Source organism: Bubalus kerabau, chromosome 14, assembly GCF_029407905.1.
Source record: "Bubalus kerabau isolate K-KA32 ecotype Philippines breed swamp buffalo chromosome 14, PCC_UOA_SB_1v2, whole genome shotgun sequence".
Taxonomy (NCBI): Eukaryota; Metazoa; Chordata; class Mammalia; order Artiodactyla; family Bovidae; genus Bubalus; species Bubalus kerabau.
The window spans coordinates 25,244,268-25,260,850 of NC_073637.1; the positions used below are offsets into that span (position 1 = coordinate 25,244,268).

General features: G+C 47.8%; 1 protein-coding gene across 4 annotated transcripts in view; it reads left to right on the forward strand.

The window, feature by feature from the left end:
* LYN (LYN proto-oncogene, Src family tyrosine kinase) overlaps positions 1-16,583 on the forward strand; it is a 109,955-nt gene that overhangs the window by 77,933 nt on the left and 15,439 nt on the right. For all 4 annotated transcript variants that reach the window (XM_055546028.1, XM_055546029.1, XM_055546026.1 and 1 more), the window contains 2 exons: positions 3,370-3,552; positions 5,864-5,940. In XM_055546028.1, coding sequence (XP_055402003.1) covers positions 3,370-3,552; positions 5,864-5,940 — 260 coding nt within the window. The remainder of the gene's footprint in view (positions 1-3,369; positions 3,553-5,863; positions 5,941-16,583) is intronic.

Here is a 16,583-nt window from a genome sequence, read left to right on the forward strand (position 1 = left end):
TTTAATTTATTTTTGGCTTCTCTAGGTCTTCGTTGCTTTCTCTCGTTGCAGTGAGGGGGCTCCTCTTGTTGAAGCACGAGGGCTCCAGAGCACAGGCTCACTAGTTGTGGCACACAGCTTAGTGGCTCCACGACATGTGGAATCTTCCAAGACCAGAGATTGAACCCACGTCCCCTGCATTGGCAGGTGGATGCTTAACCACACCAGGGAAGTCCTCTGGAGACCACCATCGTTGGTTTTCACTGAGCGTAAGCTGTGTGTGTACTGATAATCGTGTGACCTGAAAAGGGACTGGACGTTTCCACATCACTGTTCCTTAGGTGTTTGTCTCTCTTGGGCCTGGGGCTGTTAGGCTGTCACACACCAGGAAGAGGTGACCTTGAGGGTGATTCGTGGTGACCATCTGCCACTCCATCCTCACCTTTTCCTGTCTTTCCAAGAGAACTATTGAAACAGAAAGAAAAGCTGCGTGTGATTACCTCTATGCTTTCCAAACCACCAAGAAAAGGCTTTTCCAGGAGAAAATCAAGCTCCAAAGTAAGCACATCATTGGGAACTTCCCTGGCAGTCCAATGGTCAAGACTTCACCTTCCAATGGAGGGGGGACGGGTTCGATCCCTGCTTGGAGAGCTAAGATGCCACCTGCCTCACGGCCGAAAAGCCAAAACAGAAGACAGAGACAATATTTAACAAATTCAATAAAGACTTTAAAAATGGTCCACATCAAAAGTAATCTTAAAGCAAGAAAAAGTAACCACATCATGGAGGCAGGTCCCAGAAAATCAGTGCCTTGGGGGAACTATATTAAGGAGGCGGTATTTCCCGAAGTGTGTTCTGGAAGATAAAAGGTACATGAAGATGTGTTCTGAGGTTGAGACAGCGTGGGAAATGCTGTGGTTAACCGAGCCAGACGGTCATCTTCCTTGCTGGGCTGTCTGCACTCCTGCTGTGTCTCCTGGGTGAGATGGCGTGGGGCAGGCAGGGGTTCCCAGGTGGCTCAACCCAGAGCCCTTCCTTTGCATAGAATCACTGTGTCCAGTTCTCTTTGAAAACTTTGAGAAATACTTATTTGATTCCTGTGTATTCTTTGTACTTTAGAGTTAGTAAAGTATTTTCAAGGGCAAAGCTTTTCTTTCTGATTATAAAAATAATGCATATTCATTGTAGTAAAGTTGGTAAAGAGTTAAAGGTATGGTGAGCAAAATTTAAATCACTCGTAATTAAGCCAGTACTCAGTGTATTCTGGTGTATTTTCTTCCAGACAGTTGTCAGAGAGAGAGTGTGTGTGTGTGTGTGTGTGTGTTTGTGTGTGTAAGAGTATCTAATAGACTTATGGTGTGTGGGGTTTTTTGTCTTGGGATAAAAAACATTTTATCAATTAGAAAAAATCTAATGAAACAGAAAATCAAATTAATTAGAGAAAATGGTACAGTGCATATGGAGTTTTGTTTTACCATTGTTTTATAAAAGCCTTTTGATTTTAGAATAATTTTAAGTTTTTTGGTAAAGATGATACAAAGAATTCTCATATACTCTTTACTTAGTTGCCCCTAATGTTACATGCTGTGCTGCGCTTAGTCACTCAGTCATTTTGCGACCAAGTTCATGTCTGACTCTTTGAGACCCCATGGACTGTGTGTAGCCCACTAGGCTCCTCTGTCCATGCGCTTCTTCAGGCAAGAATATTGGAGTGGGTTGCATTTCCTTCTCCAGGGGATCTTCCCAACCCAGGGATTGAACCCAGATCTCTGGCATTGCAGACTGATTCTTTGCCATCTGAGCCACCAGGGAAGCCCAAGAATACTCAAGTGGATAGCCTATCCCTTCTCCAGGGGAACTTCCCGACCCAGGAGTCAAACCAGGGTCTCCTGCATTGCAGGTGGAGTCTTTTCCAGCTGAGCTGCTACCAGGGAAGCCCCCTAATGTTACATATATAGGTTTTGTTTTTCTTTTTATTATCATTTTTTAAGCACTTATTTATTTGTCCGCACCAGGCCTTCGTTGCAGCATGCATGATCTTTTTAGTTGCAGTGTGTGAGATCTTTAGTTCAGTTCAGTTCAGTTCAGTTCAGTCCAGTCGCTCAGTCATGTCTGACTCTTTGCGACCCCATGAATTGCAGCACCCCAGGCCTCGCTGTCCATCACCAACTCCCAGGGTCCACCCAAACCCATGTCCGTCGAGTCGATGATGCCATCCAACCATCTCATCCTCTGTCGTCCCCTTCTCCTCCTGCCCTTAATCTTTCCCAGCATCAGGATCTTTTCCAATGAGTCAGCTCTTCGCATCAGTTGGCCAGAGTATTGGGGTTTCAGCTTCCACATCAGTCCTTCCAATGAACACCCAGGACTGATCTCCTTTAGGATGGACTGGTTGGATCTCCTTGCAGTCCAAGGGACTCTCAAGAGTCTTCTCCAACACCGCAGTTCAAAAGTATCAATTCTTCGGTGCTCAGCTTTCTTTATAGTCCAACTCTCACATCCATACATGACAACTGGAAAAACCACAGCCTTAACTAGACGGACCTTTGTTGGAAAAGTAATGTCTCTGTTTTTGAATATGCTGTCTAGGTTGGTCATAACTTTCCTTCCAAGGAATAAGCGTCTTTTAATTTCATGGCTGCAATCACCATCTGCAGTGATTTTGGAGCCCAGAAAAATAAAGTCTGACACTGTTTCCACTGTTTCCCCATCTATCTGCCATGAAGTGATGGGACCAGATGCCATGATCTTCATTTTCTGAATGTTGAGCTTTAAGCCAACTTTTTCACTCTCCTCTTTCACTTTCATCAAGAGGCTCTTTAGTTCTTCTTCACTTTCTGCCATAAGGGTGGTGTCATCTGCATATCTGAGGTTATGGATATTTTTCCTGGCAATCTTGATTCCAGCTTGTGCTTCCTCCAGCCCAGCATTTCTCATGATGTACTCTGCATATAAGTTAAATAAGCAGGGTAACAAAATACAGCCTTGACGTACTCCTTTTCCTATTTGGAACCAGTCTGTTGTTCCACGTCCAGTTCTAACTGTTGCTTCCTGACCTGCATACAGGTTTCTCAAGAGGCAGGTCAGGTGGTCTGGTATTCCCATCTCTTTCAGAATTTTCCATAGTTTATTGTGATCCGCACAGTCAAAGGCTCAAACTCTTAGTTGTGTCATGTGGGATCTAGTTCCCTGACGAGGGATCAAACCTGGGTCCCCTGCATTGGGAGCTCAGCATCTTAGCCACTGGACCACCAGGGAAGTCCCTAAAGGTTTTAGATAATGTTAACACTATAGAGTTTATAGAAGTTTTTTCTGTCTGTAGCTAAATATTCTTCTAAGTCTGCATGAAGTTTTTGATGAATCACGACCTGCCTTCTTTTCCCTCCCTAGGTTACTATAACAACAGCACCAAAGTGGCTGTAAAAACACTGAAGCCAGGCACAATGTCTGTGCAGGCGTTCCTGGAGGAGGCCAACCTCATGAAGACACTGCAGCACGACAAGCTGGTGCGGCTGTATGCCGTGGTCACCAGAGAGGAGCCCATCTACATCATCACTGAGTACATGGCCAAGGGTGAGTGCCCGCCTCCACCCGGGCATGTGATGGCCCAGCCCTCAGAAAGGACACCCGGGCGTGTGATGGCCCAGCCCTCGGAAAGGAGAACACTTAGACATTCAGAGATTCCTCAGATAATTCAGACTATCAACAGCAGGCTCATTATAAGGGCTTCCCAGGTGGCACTAGTGGTAAAGAACCCGCCTGCCAATACAGGAGACATAAGAAATGTCAGTTTGATCCCTGGGTTGGGAAGATCCACTGGAGGAGGAAATGACAACCCACTCCAGTATTCTTGCCTGGAGAATCCCATGGACAGAGGAGCCTGGTGGGCTAGAATCCATGCGGTCACAAAGAGTTGGCACAACTGAAGCGACTTAGCACGCAGGCTTATTACAAAAACATCAGAAAACACAGGACAATAAAGCCCTTTCATAAGCCACGTCACTGGAAGTCATCTATTATAAAATGAATATGTTGTCTTCCCAGTTTCTGTGCAGTTGTCTCCATGTACCTGCTGGCCTCAAGAATGAGACCCTAAACTTAGACGGCCCCCCAGACATACTTGTCAAATAAGTAAATACAGATATCAAATATGAGTATTATTGTTTTGGGTTCCAATTGTGAGTTCTCAAAATTGAAAACCAGTTCCTTGTCCTCTTTAGCATTATCTAAATGTTCAGAATGACACTTTAAAACGTAAATATTTGAAAAACTTGTCAAGGTCAAGTTCCTGCATCATCACAGAATCCCTGAAGAAGAGGTTTCAAGAAGCCATCTTTTCTCCCACTGCTGTCCCCGTCAGATCAAGGATCTTAAGTCATCATCCTTCTTCCTCCAGCTGAGGAGAAATGCTAATTTAACTGCCCCTGATTTCTAAAGAATCTTCAGAAGGAACGAAGATGATACCTAAGCCATCATCCAGAACTAACAGTGACCTCCTGAGAATGGAGATTACAGTGTGATGCCATAACTGAATAGGTTAGAAAGATGAATATTGCATTTTCTTATTTAATATATTTCAGAATATTAATATCCCCTGGAGTCCTTCTAAAAAAGAATATTTTTTTAAGCCCTATCAGGGCTTCCCTGGTGGTTCAGTGGTAAAGAATTCTCCCGCCAGTGCAGGAGACACGGGTTCTATTCCTGATCCTGAAAGATCCCACATTCCACGGAGCAACTCAGCCCATGCGCCACAGATACTGAGCCTGTGCTCTGGAGCCCAGGAGCCACAACTACTGAAGCCCATGCACCGAGAGCCCATGCTTCACAACAAGAGAGGCCACTGCAATGAGAAGCCCGTGTACCGCAACTAGATAGCAGCCCATACAGCACAACCAAGAAAATGAATATAAAAAGATAAATATATTTTGGAAAAGCCCTATTACCTATTAGGTTGCTGCCGTTCAGGAACCAGGCTCAGGATCAGACGCTTAAGCAGGAGTTCATAGATACCTGTGGGATTGATTAACTAATAGTGTTCTTAACCATAAATGTAAGTGGTAGCAGTGCCCACCTTGTACTGAGCAGTTACTATATGCTAGATGGCGCCTGGTGTCCTCCCTGAGGAGCGCACTCATCTTCCCAGCAGTCTAGGCTGAGCACCGCCGTTCTGTGTTATGGATCCACTGAGCGCTCACTACCTGCCATCACCCTGGCATGTGCTTTAAACCCCTCCTCCCATGGACTGTGGCAGAGTTCCTGGGAACTGCCCACTTGACAGGGGCTCAGACAAGGTACAGAATTTGCCCAAGGTCACCCTCAAGTTGGTGCTACAAGTTCCAGAAGAAGGAACAGGGCGTGTTTTAGAGATGAAGTCCAGGGATGCTGCAGACGATGCCGGTTGGCACACTTGCTCCCTTTTAAGTGATATCTCACTTTCCTCCAAAGCACAGTTGGTTCATCACATCCTCACTGGGCACCTGGGTGGTGCCTGAGAGCCATGCTGGGCATGGATGAGTGCCTGCTGTGGGCATGGAGAGCACAGCTGGGAGGACAGGCTGGTTTCTGTCCCAGAGAAGCCCTGCAGGACGCGTGCCATGGTGGCAGGTACAAATGCTCTGTAGCAAGAAAAGGAGCATCCACCATCACCCTTTCTTACCTGGAGCTTGTGTACATCTCACAACAGGTCAAAGGGGACAGGTTAGAGGGAACTGGGTTTGACCAACATCAGGAAAAGGCACTGTGACCTCACAGAGTGGTAAAGCAGTCATTTCACCTGGTCCGCCCTCCCTGCCCTGCCAGTCGGAATGATCATTTGCATTTTGTTTGGATTTCTTTGTGTGTGTGCATGTTTGAACTGCACTGATTCGCTCTTCTTCATCAACAGGCAGTTTGCTGGATTTCCTAAAGAGCGATGAGGGGGGCAAGGTGCTGCTTCCGAAGCTGATTGACTTCTCTGCTCAGGTGATGTATGAAAAAGCAGCTGTAAAGCACTGTAAATGTCCCCCTGCTTCATACTTGGGATGGAGCTGCACTTTCAGGGGGAAGGCATTAGGGTTGTGTTTCCTAGTAGACCTTCGAAGGACAGGTCCTTGGAGGTGGCAATGGGTGTTTCTCTTGGAACGTGTGTGCACGTGTTGATTGATGACATGGATGTTCTTGTGTCTGACCCAGTCCACCTCATTATACTTGTGTTCATTTCTGCATGAAAGATAGAAACAGCACCACTGAGCTGATCACTTTCGTGCATTCTGGAGATGAACTCCATGCAGTATAAGCATGGCACCTTCTCAGTGACGTATATGTAGTGTTTAAGTTACTAAGTTCTGATGCCTCAGTGTTCTGGGAAACAGAAGAACTGTTTTCCTTCCCTCTCTACCCCACTTTCACTCCTGCTTGTTGGATGTGTGTTTAGAATTCTGAGAAATGTTCATTTGTAACACTTCTAGTACTAGCCTCGGGCTGCCTAGGTGGCTCAGTGGTAGAGAATCTGCCTGTCATGCAAGAGATGTGGGTTTAATCCCTGGGTCGGGCAGAGCCCCTGGAGGAGGGCATGGCAACCCATTCCAGTATTCTTGCCTGGAGAATCCCATGGACAGAGGAGCCTGGAGGTCTACAGCCCATGGGGTCACATAGAGTCAGACATGACTGAGCGGCTAACACCTTCCTTTTTTAACTTTCTGGGAAGATGAGACCAGAGGAACAAATTAGTCCGCAGGTAAAGCAGTTTGAGTAGGAAAGACCCCGAGCACACGCTGTGCAGCAGAGTGTCAGCGGGCAGAGTCAGAGCCCAGCATCGTGGACTGAGCTGATGCCAATACTCAGCCACTTGGTGGCCATTGTCAAGGCGCCTTTGCCTCTTTGGGTTGGTGTCTTCACCTGTTTAAGGGGCGTGGTCATTCCTGCTTCAAGGAGAGGTGTTGAGGGTAGAGTCAAATGAGCTGCTGTGAACTGGGTGCTTCAGAGCCAGTGGGGGGACACTGAAGAGACCCTGGGGGTGACTGTCCCCCTCCCTGCAGTAAAGGCGAGTGAGCAAGTCGTCCTGCTTAGCCCTCACCTCGTCTGCACAGCTGGGGCTCTCTACAGGTTCCTTATCCCAGTAGGCAATTCAAACAGCATCTGCAACTCCAATATCTAGTGTGGCAAGAAGCAAAATTGTTATGGAGGCTGGGGAGGCCACCCTGACTTTTGAACCCTCTTCTCAAACTCTCTAAGCCACCCCTGTGAGGCTCTGTGGGACCCCCAGGCTCTGGGCCAACAGTTTTTTGTTTGTTTTTTTTAAGATTTTTTGATGTGGATCATTTTTAAAGTCTTGATTAACTTCGTTACAACATCGCTTGTTTTATGTTTTGGTCTTTTGGCTGAGAGGCATGTGGGGTCTTAGCTCCCCTACCAGGGATTGAACCTGTACCCCCTGCATCGGAAGGCACAGTCTTAACCACTGGACCTCCAGGGGAGTCCCCAGGCCCACGCTTTGAAAACCACTGCTGGGGAGTGAGAGGAGAGATGACTTGGGCTCAGCTCTGGACCCCGCCCGGACAGGAGTCAGGGGTCCTGTCCTGTCTCAAAGGCAGAGGCTCATGAGCCTGTGTCACTCTCGGCACCATTATATGAGGCGGGGGAGCCCTGCCAAGGCTGGTGACATGGGAGTCCCCGCTGGATGCGGACATTGAGGGGTGTCATAAGGGCTTGTGCACCTGCTTCTCAGAAGGGGAAGGGGGCTGTGGAGGAGGAGGGTACGTGGCCTGGAAGCCTGGATGGTCATCCCTGTCCGGGTTCTCAGGGTCATTCTTGCCTGCTATTCTGTAGGGTGGAAATTAGCACATCGGATTGTGTGCTATGTCTGGGTAGAACTTATCTTGTCACACTTATCTTTGTATCTGGTTTTGTATAGCTTATCTTATAAAACCTTATCTTGACATAGTTCTTAAGGTTCAAGTCAAGGCCTCCATCTCTAATCTTTAACTTTCAGATTGTGGGTTCCAGGAGGGGCCAGGGAGCAACTGAGACACCCACCCCTGGTCATGGTCCAAGCCAGCGTACTGCATCCATCACACAGGATGATGCTCTTCTTCATCCGTCTCAGGCTGGCTCTCCCAGCAGTGACTGCCGGGAACCACGTCTAGTTTAAGAGCAGGAGAATTGAGTGTCTGTGAAGGGTCGGTAGCACCAGGGAGCCCCTAGCAGGCGAGGTCAGCACAAAGCTCAAGGTCCTTACAACCGAATTGCATCTCCTTGAGACCATCTTTGTTCACAGGGCAAACCTCGCCTCAACTCCCCCCCAGCCCTCCCCTCTAGGGGGAGCTACTGAGATCTCCTGTTGTCTGTTATTAACTGTCACCCATTTCATCTGCTCGTGGCTTTTCTTATTGTAATGTTGGAGGGACCTGCACCTTGGCAGTGAGGGTGAGGCATGTATGCCTCAGTTTCGGTTTGAAATCCTACACCGCACGCATCCGATCGCTGTCAACCATGCCGGCCACCCCATCCCTCTGTGATAGTCAGTTCCCTTTATGACTGGCGCTCCCCACCCTCCTCCGTCTTCATGGGCCTTTCTGAAACCATCTCTGTATAAAGAAAGTCATCTCTGAATTGTTTCTCCTTTTCCCCTCCATCATGTGCCAGTAATGAACATTGTTGCTTTCCCATAGTGAATAACTTGAGAATAGTAAATATTCATAAAGCTGCCCCAAGGTGACACATGGAGAAGGAAATGGCAACCCATTCCAGTATTCTTGCCTTGGAAATCCCATGGACAGAGGAGCCTGACGGGGTGGCAAAAAGTCGGACACGACTCAGCGACTAAACCACAACAATCAGTAAGGTGACACAGGACACCCAGTTTGCTAATAATTCAACCTTCTTACCCCTTACCTCCACTAGGCTATTGAAAGCGGAAATGGGGTAAAGCAGAAGAACTGGTGAGTCTGAGTGGTATTTGAACTCAACAATCAGTAACCTATAAAATACTTTTATACTTTCTTTCTTCCATTTGCACTGTCAGCAGCATCAGAGATCTGGGAAACTGAATGTTCACAAGAGGCTATGGTTAAATTCAGTAGTTTTTGCAATGGGAGACTGAGAGCAGAAATAAACCAGTTGACTGATTCCCAGCCCCAGAAGAATAAGGAAACAGGGGTGAGGGTGGGGCATGTGAGGGGCAGTGCTGGGACTTTTCCCAGACTCTCCTCTCAGCAATTCTTCCCTCTCCCCACCAGCCACTTCCCCATGCTCCTCTCCCCTCCGCAAGCTCCCTCAGGGCCCGTCAAGATAGGAAGTGAGTTGTGAGAGCTGATTTCATCACTTCCTGTCTCAGGATGAGTTCTGAAAGGTTCCTCGGAGCTCCAGTGTCATCGACCAACCCACCTCTCCAGCCACCCGTCTTCCTCTCCATTTAGTGGAGATTAAGAAATCCCAACTGAGTCAGCCGTATCCAGTGCTTTTCTTGTATTAAAACCATCTTGTGCTGAAGTAGAAAAATGACCCCTTTGCAAAGGAAGTTTGATACTTTCAAAGCAGAGAGACTTTGTCCAACTGCTTTCCAGCCCTTGCCTCATGTAAGAGAAAAAAATGAACTTGGAAAGAGGAGTGGGTGAAATCTGTGGGAATTTCCTTCAGCAGAGATGGAAATGGGATTGTAGACTCATCAAACAGAGAAGGAAAGGAAGTGGGGACTTCACAGTTGCAATATGGAGGTCAGATAAATCATCTTGTAATTCAGGGGAATCAAGGCACTTCTTGAGCTTTGGGGGTATAAAAAGTACCAAAAGTCAAAGAACACACAGTTATGTGTGAGTAAAGCTGCAATACTGTCCATGGCATTTTCCGGGCAGGAATGTTGGAGTGGGTTGCCATTTCCTCCTCCAGTGGACCATGTTTTGTCAGAACTCTTCACTATGAACCATCCATCTTGGGTGGCCCCGAACAGCATGGCTCATAGCTTCATTGACTTACACAAACCCCTTCACCATAACAAAGTTGTGGCATGCTGCAATCCATGGGGTCACAAAAAGTCAGACAGTGCTTAGCGACTGAACAACAAAACTGCAGTAAAAATGGGAAAATCAAAGTTGTTATAATCATGGCAGCAAGTAACATCTCTTTAACTCTTTCTGGATGATAAAGCAGTTTTACCTCCATCATTTAACTCAAGCCCAACAACCTTGAAAGCATTTATATTGTTGTTTAGTGGCTCAGACGGTAAAGCATCTGTCTGCAATGCAGGAGACCCGGGTTCAATCCCTGGGTTGGGAAGATCCCCTGGAGAAGGAAATGGCAGCCCACTCCAGTTTTCTTGCCTGGAAAATCCCATGGACTGCGGAGCCTGGTAGGTTACCGTCCATGGTGTCGCAAAGAGTCGAACACGACTGAGCGACTTCACTTTCACTTTCACTTTGATACATTTTACAGATGGAGGGGTGACCTTGGACTTGTCCAAGGTTACAGCTAGTGGTAGAATTGCTGGGCTCCATTGTGGCTCCTCTGACTCTAGATAACTGGTCCTTTCCTCTGCACCCCATCGTAATTTCATGATCAGAATTGCCCTGTGGTCATCTGCACCTGACATTTTGCTGATATGTATTTTCCCCTTTTATAGATTTTGATTTTCAGAATTAATAATATCTCTAGTGTTTTTTTTTTTCCCCCAAAGAATCTCTATTGCCAAGATGCAGGTCTTTGTGTCACATCGTGACTATGCTCAAGATACATTTTGCCTTCTCGTGTTAAAGGGTAGGACACATTTAAGTCGGAAATTGAGGAACAAGGCAGGTCAGATACCTCAGTCTACGATCATGTAATTCTCAGCCTGTTTAGTACAAAAGTCTTTGACATTAGAGTGTCTGAGTCTGCCCTCATTGAAATATCTACTGATCAAGAAAACAGGGTATAGATAGGGCATCCCTTGTAATAACTCTGAGTTGGAACCACCAGTCTGCAGAGATGGTCAGTTCCACAAAATCGTCTGGACGGGTGCCACCAGCAACAAGGAAGCCCCCTGGTAACAGCTGGATGGTTTCCAGTGATGATTTCAGTGGAAGCTGAGCTGGGGCCTTGTCCCCTTCCCTGTTTCGGGGTCTTCTCCTCTGTCCCTGATTCCTGGAATCCCTTCCTTTGCCTCCGGAGCCTCCTCCCTAGACCTGACTGCTCCTCCTCCCTGTGCCCACCCCACGCCGCTCCTGGCCTCTCTCAGTCATGCTCTCCAAACAACTGATACCTGGTATTTCTTGAATGGAATCGTTTGGTCATTGTTTTTAAAAGCAGGTTCATATTGACTTTTTCTATGCAGGAAAAAAAATGGAAGAAAATTACTTCAAGTGACCTTTACATGAGTGACCTTTACCCAAAATCTTTAGATGCTTTTGTAGCCTTTCACAGATGAGTCCTTCCTTCTCCACCCCTGGAATACGTGCTTTAAGACACTTGTGTTACTTCACTCCCTGGCTTCCTATAATCCAATAGAAGGCTTAAAACTGAGTTGCCAAAAGTCACTCCATCTCCAATTTAAGAGGAGTTTGTTGTCATTGGTGTTCATTCTGAGGTCAAGGTGGAGCTGGAGGCACTTTCCCCAGCTTCACTTTCAGCCTGGGGTCCTGCTCAAGGGCCAGAAGGACAACTCTGTGACCATAGGGCTGCCAGAGCAGAGAGGTGATGCCCAAGGCCACATGGTGCCCTGCCATGGGTGCCACCCTGCAGCTTTGCCCCCTCTGTGCACCGAGACCCGTTCCCCAGCCTCTGCCCCCCCCCAGAGCCCTGCCCGAGGATGTAGCCCCAGATTGTGGGCTCATAGGTCCTGCCCGGCCCCCTACCCTAGTGGCAGTGGGCTTATCCTTGAGCAAACCCTCCTGGCAAGAATACTGGAGTGGGTTGCCATTTCCTTCTCCTGGGGATCTTCCCGACCCAAGGATCAAACCCAGGTCTCCCGCACTGCAGGCAGATTCTTTATCATCTGAGCCACCAGGGAAGCCAAAAAATTCCTGATGAAGACGGCCCCAGCCTTCTTCGGGTTTGCAGCGCACCAGGCTCCTATCTCAGTCTCTCCCCCAAGCCCACTCTTGGAGACCACCCACTTTATCTTTTCTGTTTCTTTCAGTGCACCTACTGCAGTGTGAATATTTGGGCAGTTCTGGTTTATCTCTGTGTCCCAGACACTTAGCACAGTGCCTTGCATGCAGTAGGTACTCAATAAATATTTGTCGAATGACTGCACTGACCCACGCGGGCGCTGCCCGTGTTCAGTTTAAAACAACAGAGCCTGCTTTGCATGGCTCTGAATGAGTAATTAGAAGAGCCTGTGTTTCTGGTGTTTTCTGGGCCACTCTTCAGGTGGATTTACCCATGAAACATGTTCCTGGTACATTTCTTTCTCCCCTCCCTCTGACCGTGCTGACTTCCCTGTACTAAGCTCACATGATTGGTCAAAAATCACAGTGAGAGAAAAAGAAGGAAGTAGAACAGAAGTAGCCAGGCCTTTCTGAAAAGACAAAGAGCTGTCTTGTTTCCACTGTCTGTGGAGTAAAGAACTCCAGGGGGATGAGAAACGATAAATGAAATGTTGCACATGGCAGCCAGTGGCGGATGCTTTTAATCGGGAGAACACTTTTAAATGGACGAGTTTTTCCTCTCTAGTGCCATTCAGATTCCTTTGAAGCTGGAATTCAAGGGGCGAAGGGGCTGGCAGGCTTTTCTTAGCAACCGGCGTTTCTAGCCCTTGTTACCTGTTACACACACACACAGTCGTGTCTATGATGTCCCTATTTGAGCTGCTCTGAGCTGGAGAACCACCTGCACGTTGGTTGGTAAGCATCATATTATACTCAGGTTGGCAGCCGTGTGTTTTAGCTGATCTTCTTCATCGTTTCCACACCTTCCATCTCCCCCTTTCTGGACCCCCGGCTTTGAGATCCACCAGCCCACCGTCCATCCCAGGATCCCTGGGCACTGCCTTTCAGCGCGACACTCACCCAGGCACCCCCTCCATCCCCCGGAGCCCCAGCCATTGCTGGTGGCCATCCAGGCATGTAGACCCTCACACTCAGTCCTTCTGTTTCTTGAGTTCCTCTCCCCCAGGACTCTGTTCTCACCTGCTGGAGCCCCACCATGGTTATGGCCAGAGACTCTGCCCCTGGGCCCCCATTCCTGCCCTTCATCCCCCATCCCCCATCTGCCTGGCTCCTGCTCCAGGCCTCCATGTTTCCTCCTCTGCATGCCCCCCATGTTTCTTTTCTCCCCTGACCTGGCTTCTGTGCACCGCCTGCCCCCTCCTTTATCACTTACGCTTGGGTCAAGCCCAGCCCTTCACCTGTTGGGCCCCCATGTGTGCACACCAGCCGTGACCACTGCTGACGGAAGGCACTGGCTCTTCTGCTTCTAGACCAGGGGTCGAGCTGCCTAGGGACCCCACTCACACACACGTGTCCCCAGACTGAAAACCCTCCCCCTCCCACTCTCCTGGGTCACTTGCTGTCGCTCCCTGGGAAGGAGAAGCCAGCACACTCACTCCTTCCTGACTGAGGCCGCCTGCACTGGGCACCAAGACCTGTCCCCTCTTCCTTTCAAGACATGCGTGCACGTTTAGTCACTTCAGTCATGTCTGACTCTGCAACCCCATGGACTGTAGCCAGCCAGGTTCCTCTGTCTATGGAATTCTCCAAGCAAGAATACTGGAGTGGGTTGCCATTTCCTTCTCTAAAGGGTTTTCCCGACCCAGGAATTGAACCCACATCTCTGGCATTGCAGGCTGATTCTTTACCACCAAGCCACCTGGGAAGCCCTCCTTTCAAGACATTGCCCTAGAAATTCTGCCCTGCTGTTTTCCCTTCATTTCTGTGCCGTTCCCATAGGAAGTATGATACAGCGCCCCTTCTCCTCCACACCCCTCTTCAGCTGCCTCTACTTCCAGTTCACTCCACCCCATCACGACAAAGGTCCTTGAAGGACCATATTCTCTCTTCACAATTCTTCCCCTCCGGCTCTCTCTAGAGCCCACCAGCTCTCGAGCAAACAGCTCTAGACAAGTCACCTCGGTGACCTCACCACACAAGTCCAAGGGCATTCCTCAGACTTATAGCGGCGTGCTTGATCTCTCTCTCCTCCCAGACATTCCTATTCACTTGACTTCTGGGACACTGCTCTCTGGGTTTCCTCCCACTTCATTGGCAGTTTCCTCCTCGGCTCCCAGCATTTAAACACTGGAAGGTCCCCGAAGTCAGTTCTTGGACCTCCTCTTTCTCCAGATTTACCTCCTGAGTGATCTCATTGAGAGCACAGTGTACTTCCCTAGGGCTGACATAACCAGCTACCACCAACTGGGTATCCAAACCATTGGGACTTTTTATCCTCTCACAGTTCTGGGAGCCAGACGTCCTACCTCAGTGTGTCAGCCGGCTGCACTCACCCAGAGGTTCTAGTGGAGGACTCTCCTGCCTCTTCTGCCTCCTGGTGGTTCCTAGAATTCCCTGGCTTGCCACAGCATCACTTTTTCTTCACAGGCCTTCTCCTCTCCGTGTGTCTCTCCATGTGTCTTCTCTTAAAACAACACTGCTCATTGGTTTAGCTGTTGTTCAGTTGCTAAGGCATGTCCGACTCTTTGCAACCCCATGGTCTGCAGCATTCCAGGCCTCCCTATCCTTCACTATCTCCTGGAGTTTGCCCAGATTCATGTCCCTTGAGTCAGTGATGCCATCCAACCATCTCGTCATCTGTCACCCCCTTCTCCTGGCCTCAGTTTTGGTTTAGGACCCACCCTAAATTCAGGATGCTTCCCTGGTAGCTCAGATGGTAAAGAATCTGCCTATAATATAGGACACCTGGGTTTGATCCCTGGGTTGGGAAGATCCCCTGGAGGAGGGTATGGCTACCCACTCCATTATTCTCACCTGGAGAACTCTATGGACAGGGAACCCTGTCAGGCAACAGTCCAGGGGTTTGCAAGAGAGTCAGACATGACTGAAGCAACTTGGCAGGCATGCACTATTTCTTTATTGTCAGTTGTGTTTATTTAGTATAGCTGAAATCATGCATCTTTTCCTATATTTATTCTTTGTTTGCAGTTTATTTTTCTGGGAATTCTTTCTTTAAGCTTTTAACCATTTTTTTTTGGTTATTAGTTCATCATTATCCATCCTTTCTAATTATTCTTTTCATTGCATATTAGCTTTGTACCATATGTGCTGTGTTATATGTATTGAACTTAATATTACAGTTTTTCATTTAATTAAAAACTCTCCAGGGACTTCCCTCATGGTTCAGTGGCTAGGGCCCCATGCTCCCAATGCAGGGGGTCTGGGTTTGATGTTTGATCAGGAAACTAGATCCCACATGCTGCAGCTAAGACCCAACACAGCCAAATAAATAAATATAAACTAAATCTTTTTTTAGTATTTAGTACATACATCAACATGTATGTACCTATTAAAGTATAATATTCTATCCTGTAACTGTATCATGATTTCCTTACCATTCCTTGGTTTATGTTTGGGGAATCTCCACTTTTCCATTAATACAAGTAAACAAAACCTTTCTTTACTTACTGCACCTGTTTCCTTATGCCCCAGTTGCCACATAATAAGATCAGAGTAGGAATGTTTTCGAGTCACTTGACAGTTTTAGTTTTCATTGAGCAGATTTGCACATTTGCATCCCGCGACTTGTCCCTCTGATGGAGGTGTGTGGGGCAAACCCCGTCAGGCCACATTCCTCCTTAGAGGCAACATTGATCTGGCCCTGTAAAAGCTTGGGCAGAAGAACCAGTGGCTTTTCTCTCATTCCTCCATCCTTGGGATAAGTTGAGAACGTTTCGCTTCCTTCTTCTCCTTCTAAGGTGATAAGCACGGTTCATTAGCCGCAGGTCAGAGTAGGTCATCTTGATAACAGTAGCAGCAGTGAAATTGATGCAGAAGAGGGGACAGTAAGCAAAGGAGATTTCTGATCTTAGTGTCGGTTATTCACTGCCCTCTCCTGGGGGTACAGAGTGGGGAGTCCCTGACCTGACTGGGAGGAGGTGATCATTGACAGGTCATCCCTTTTCAGCCTCAGGCAGCTGATACCAGGGAACCCGTCAGTGGACATGGAGTCCAGCTCCAGATCCTCCCAAGGGTGATGTCAGCCGCTCAGCAGGGGAGGCAGTGTGAGCAAGGCTGCACTCGGGCACCTGTGGGCAGCGTTCTGCCCGCTGCCCCTTGGAGATCAGCCCTACTTTCCATTCACCAATACGACCAGATCTGGATGTGGGTCTTATTAACAGTGCGTGCTCAGTCGCTTCAGTCGTATGCGACTCTTTATGACCCGTCCTACCTGGCAGACAGTAGCCTGCCAGGCTCCTCTGTGCATGGAATTCTCCAGGCAAGAATACTGGAGTGGATTGCCTTGCCCTTCTCCAGGGATTATTAACAGTAGTAGTAATAATTTTTTTGTGGTTTAAATAGTAAATTTTATGCTATGTACATTTTCCCACAGTAAAAAAAAAAATTGCTTAAAGAAAAAGGGAAATCACTACTATTTGCTATGATCCCATTTCATCTTTTTTTTTTTTTTTTACCATTTTAACTTTTTATTTTATACTGGAGTATAGTCAATTAACAATATTGTGGTAGTTTCAGGTGGACAGC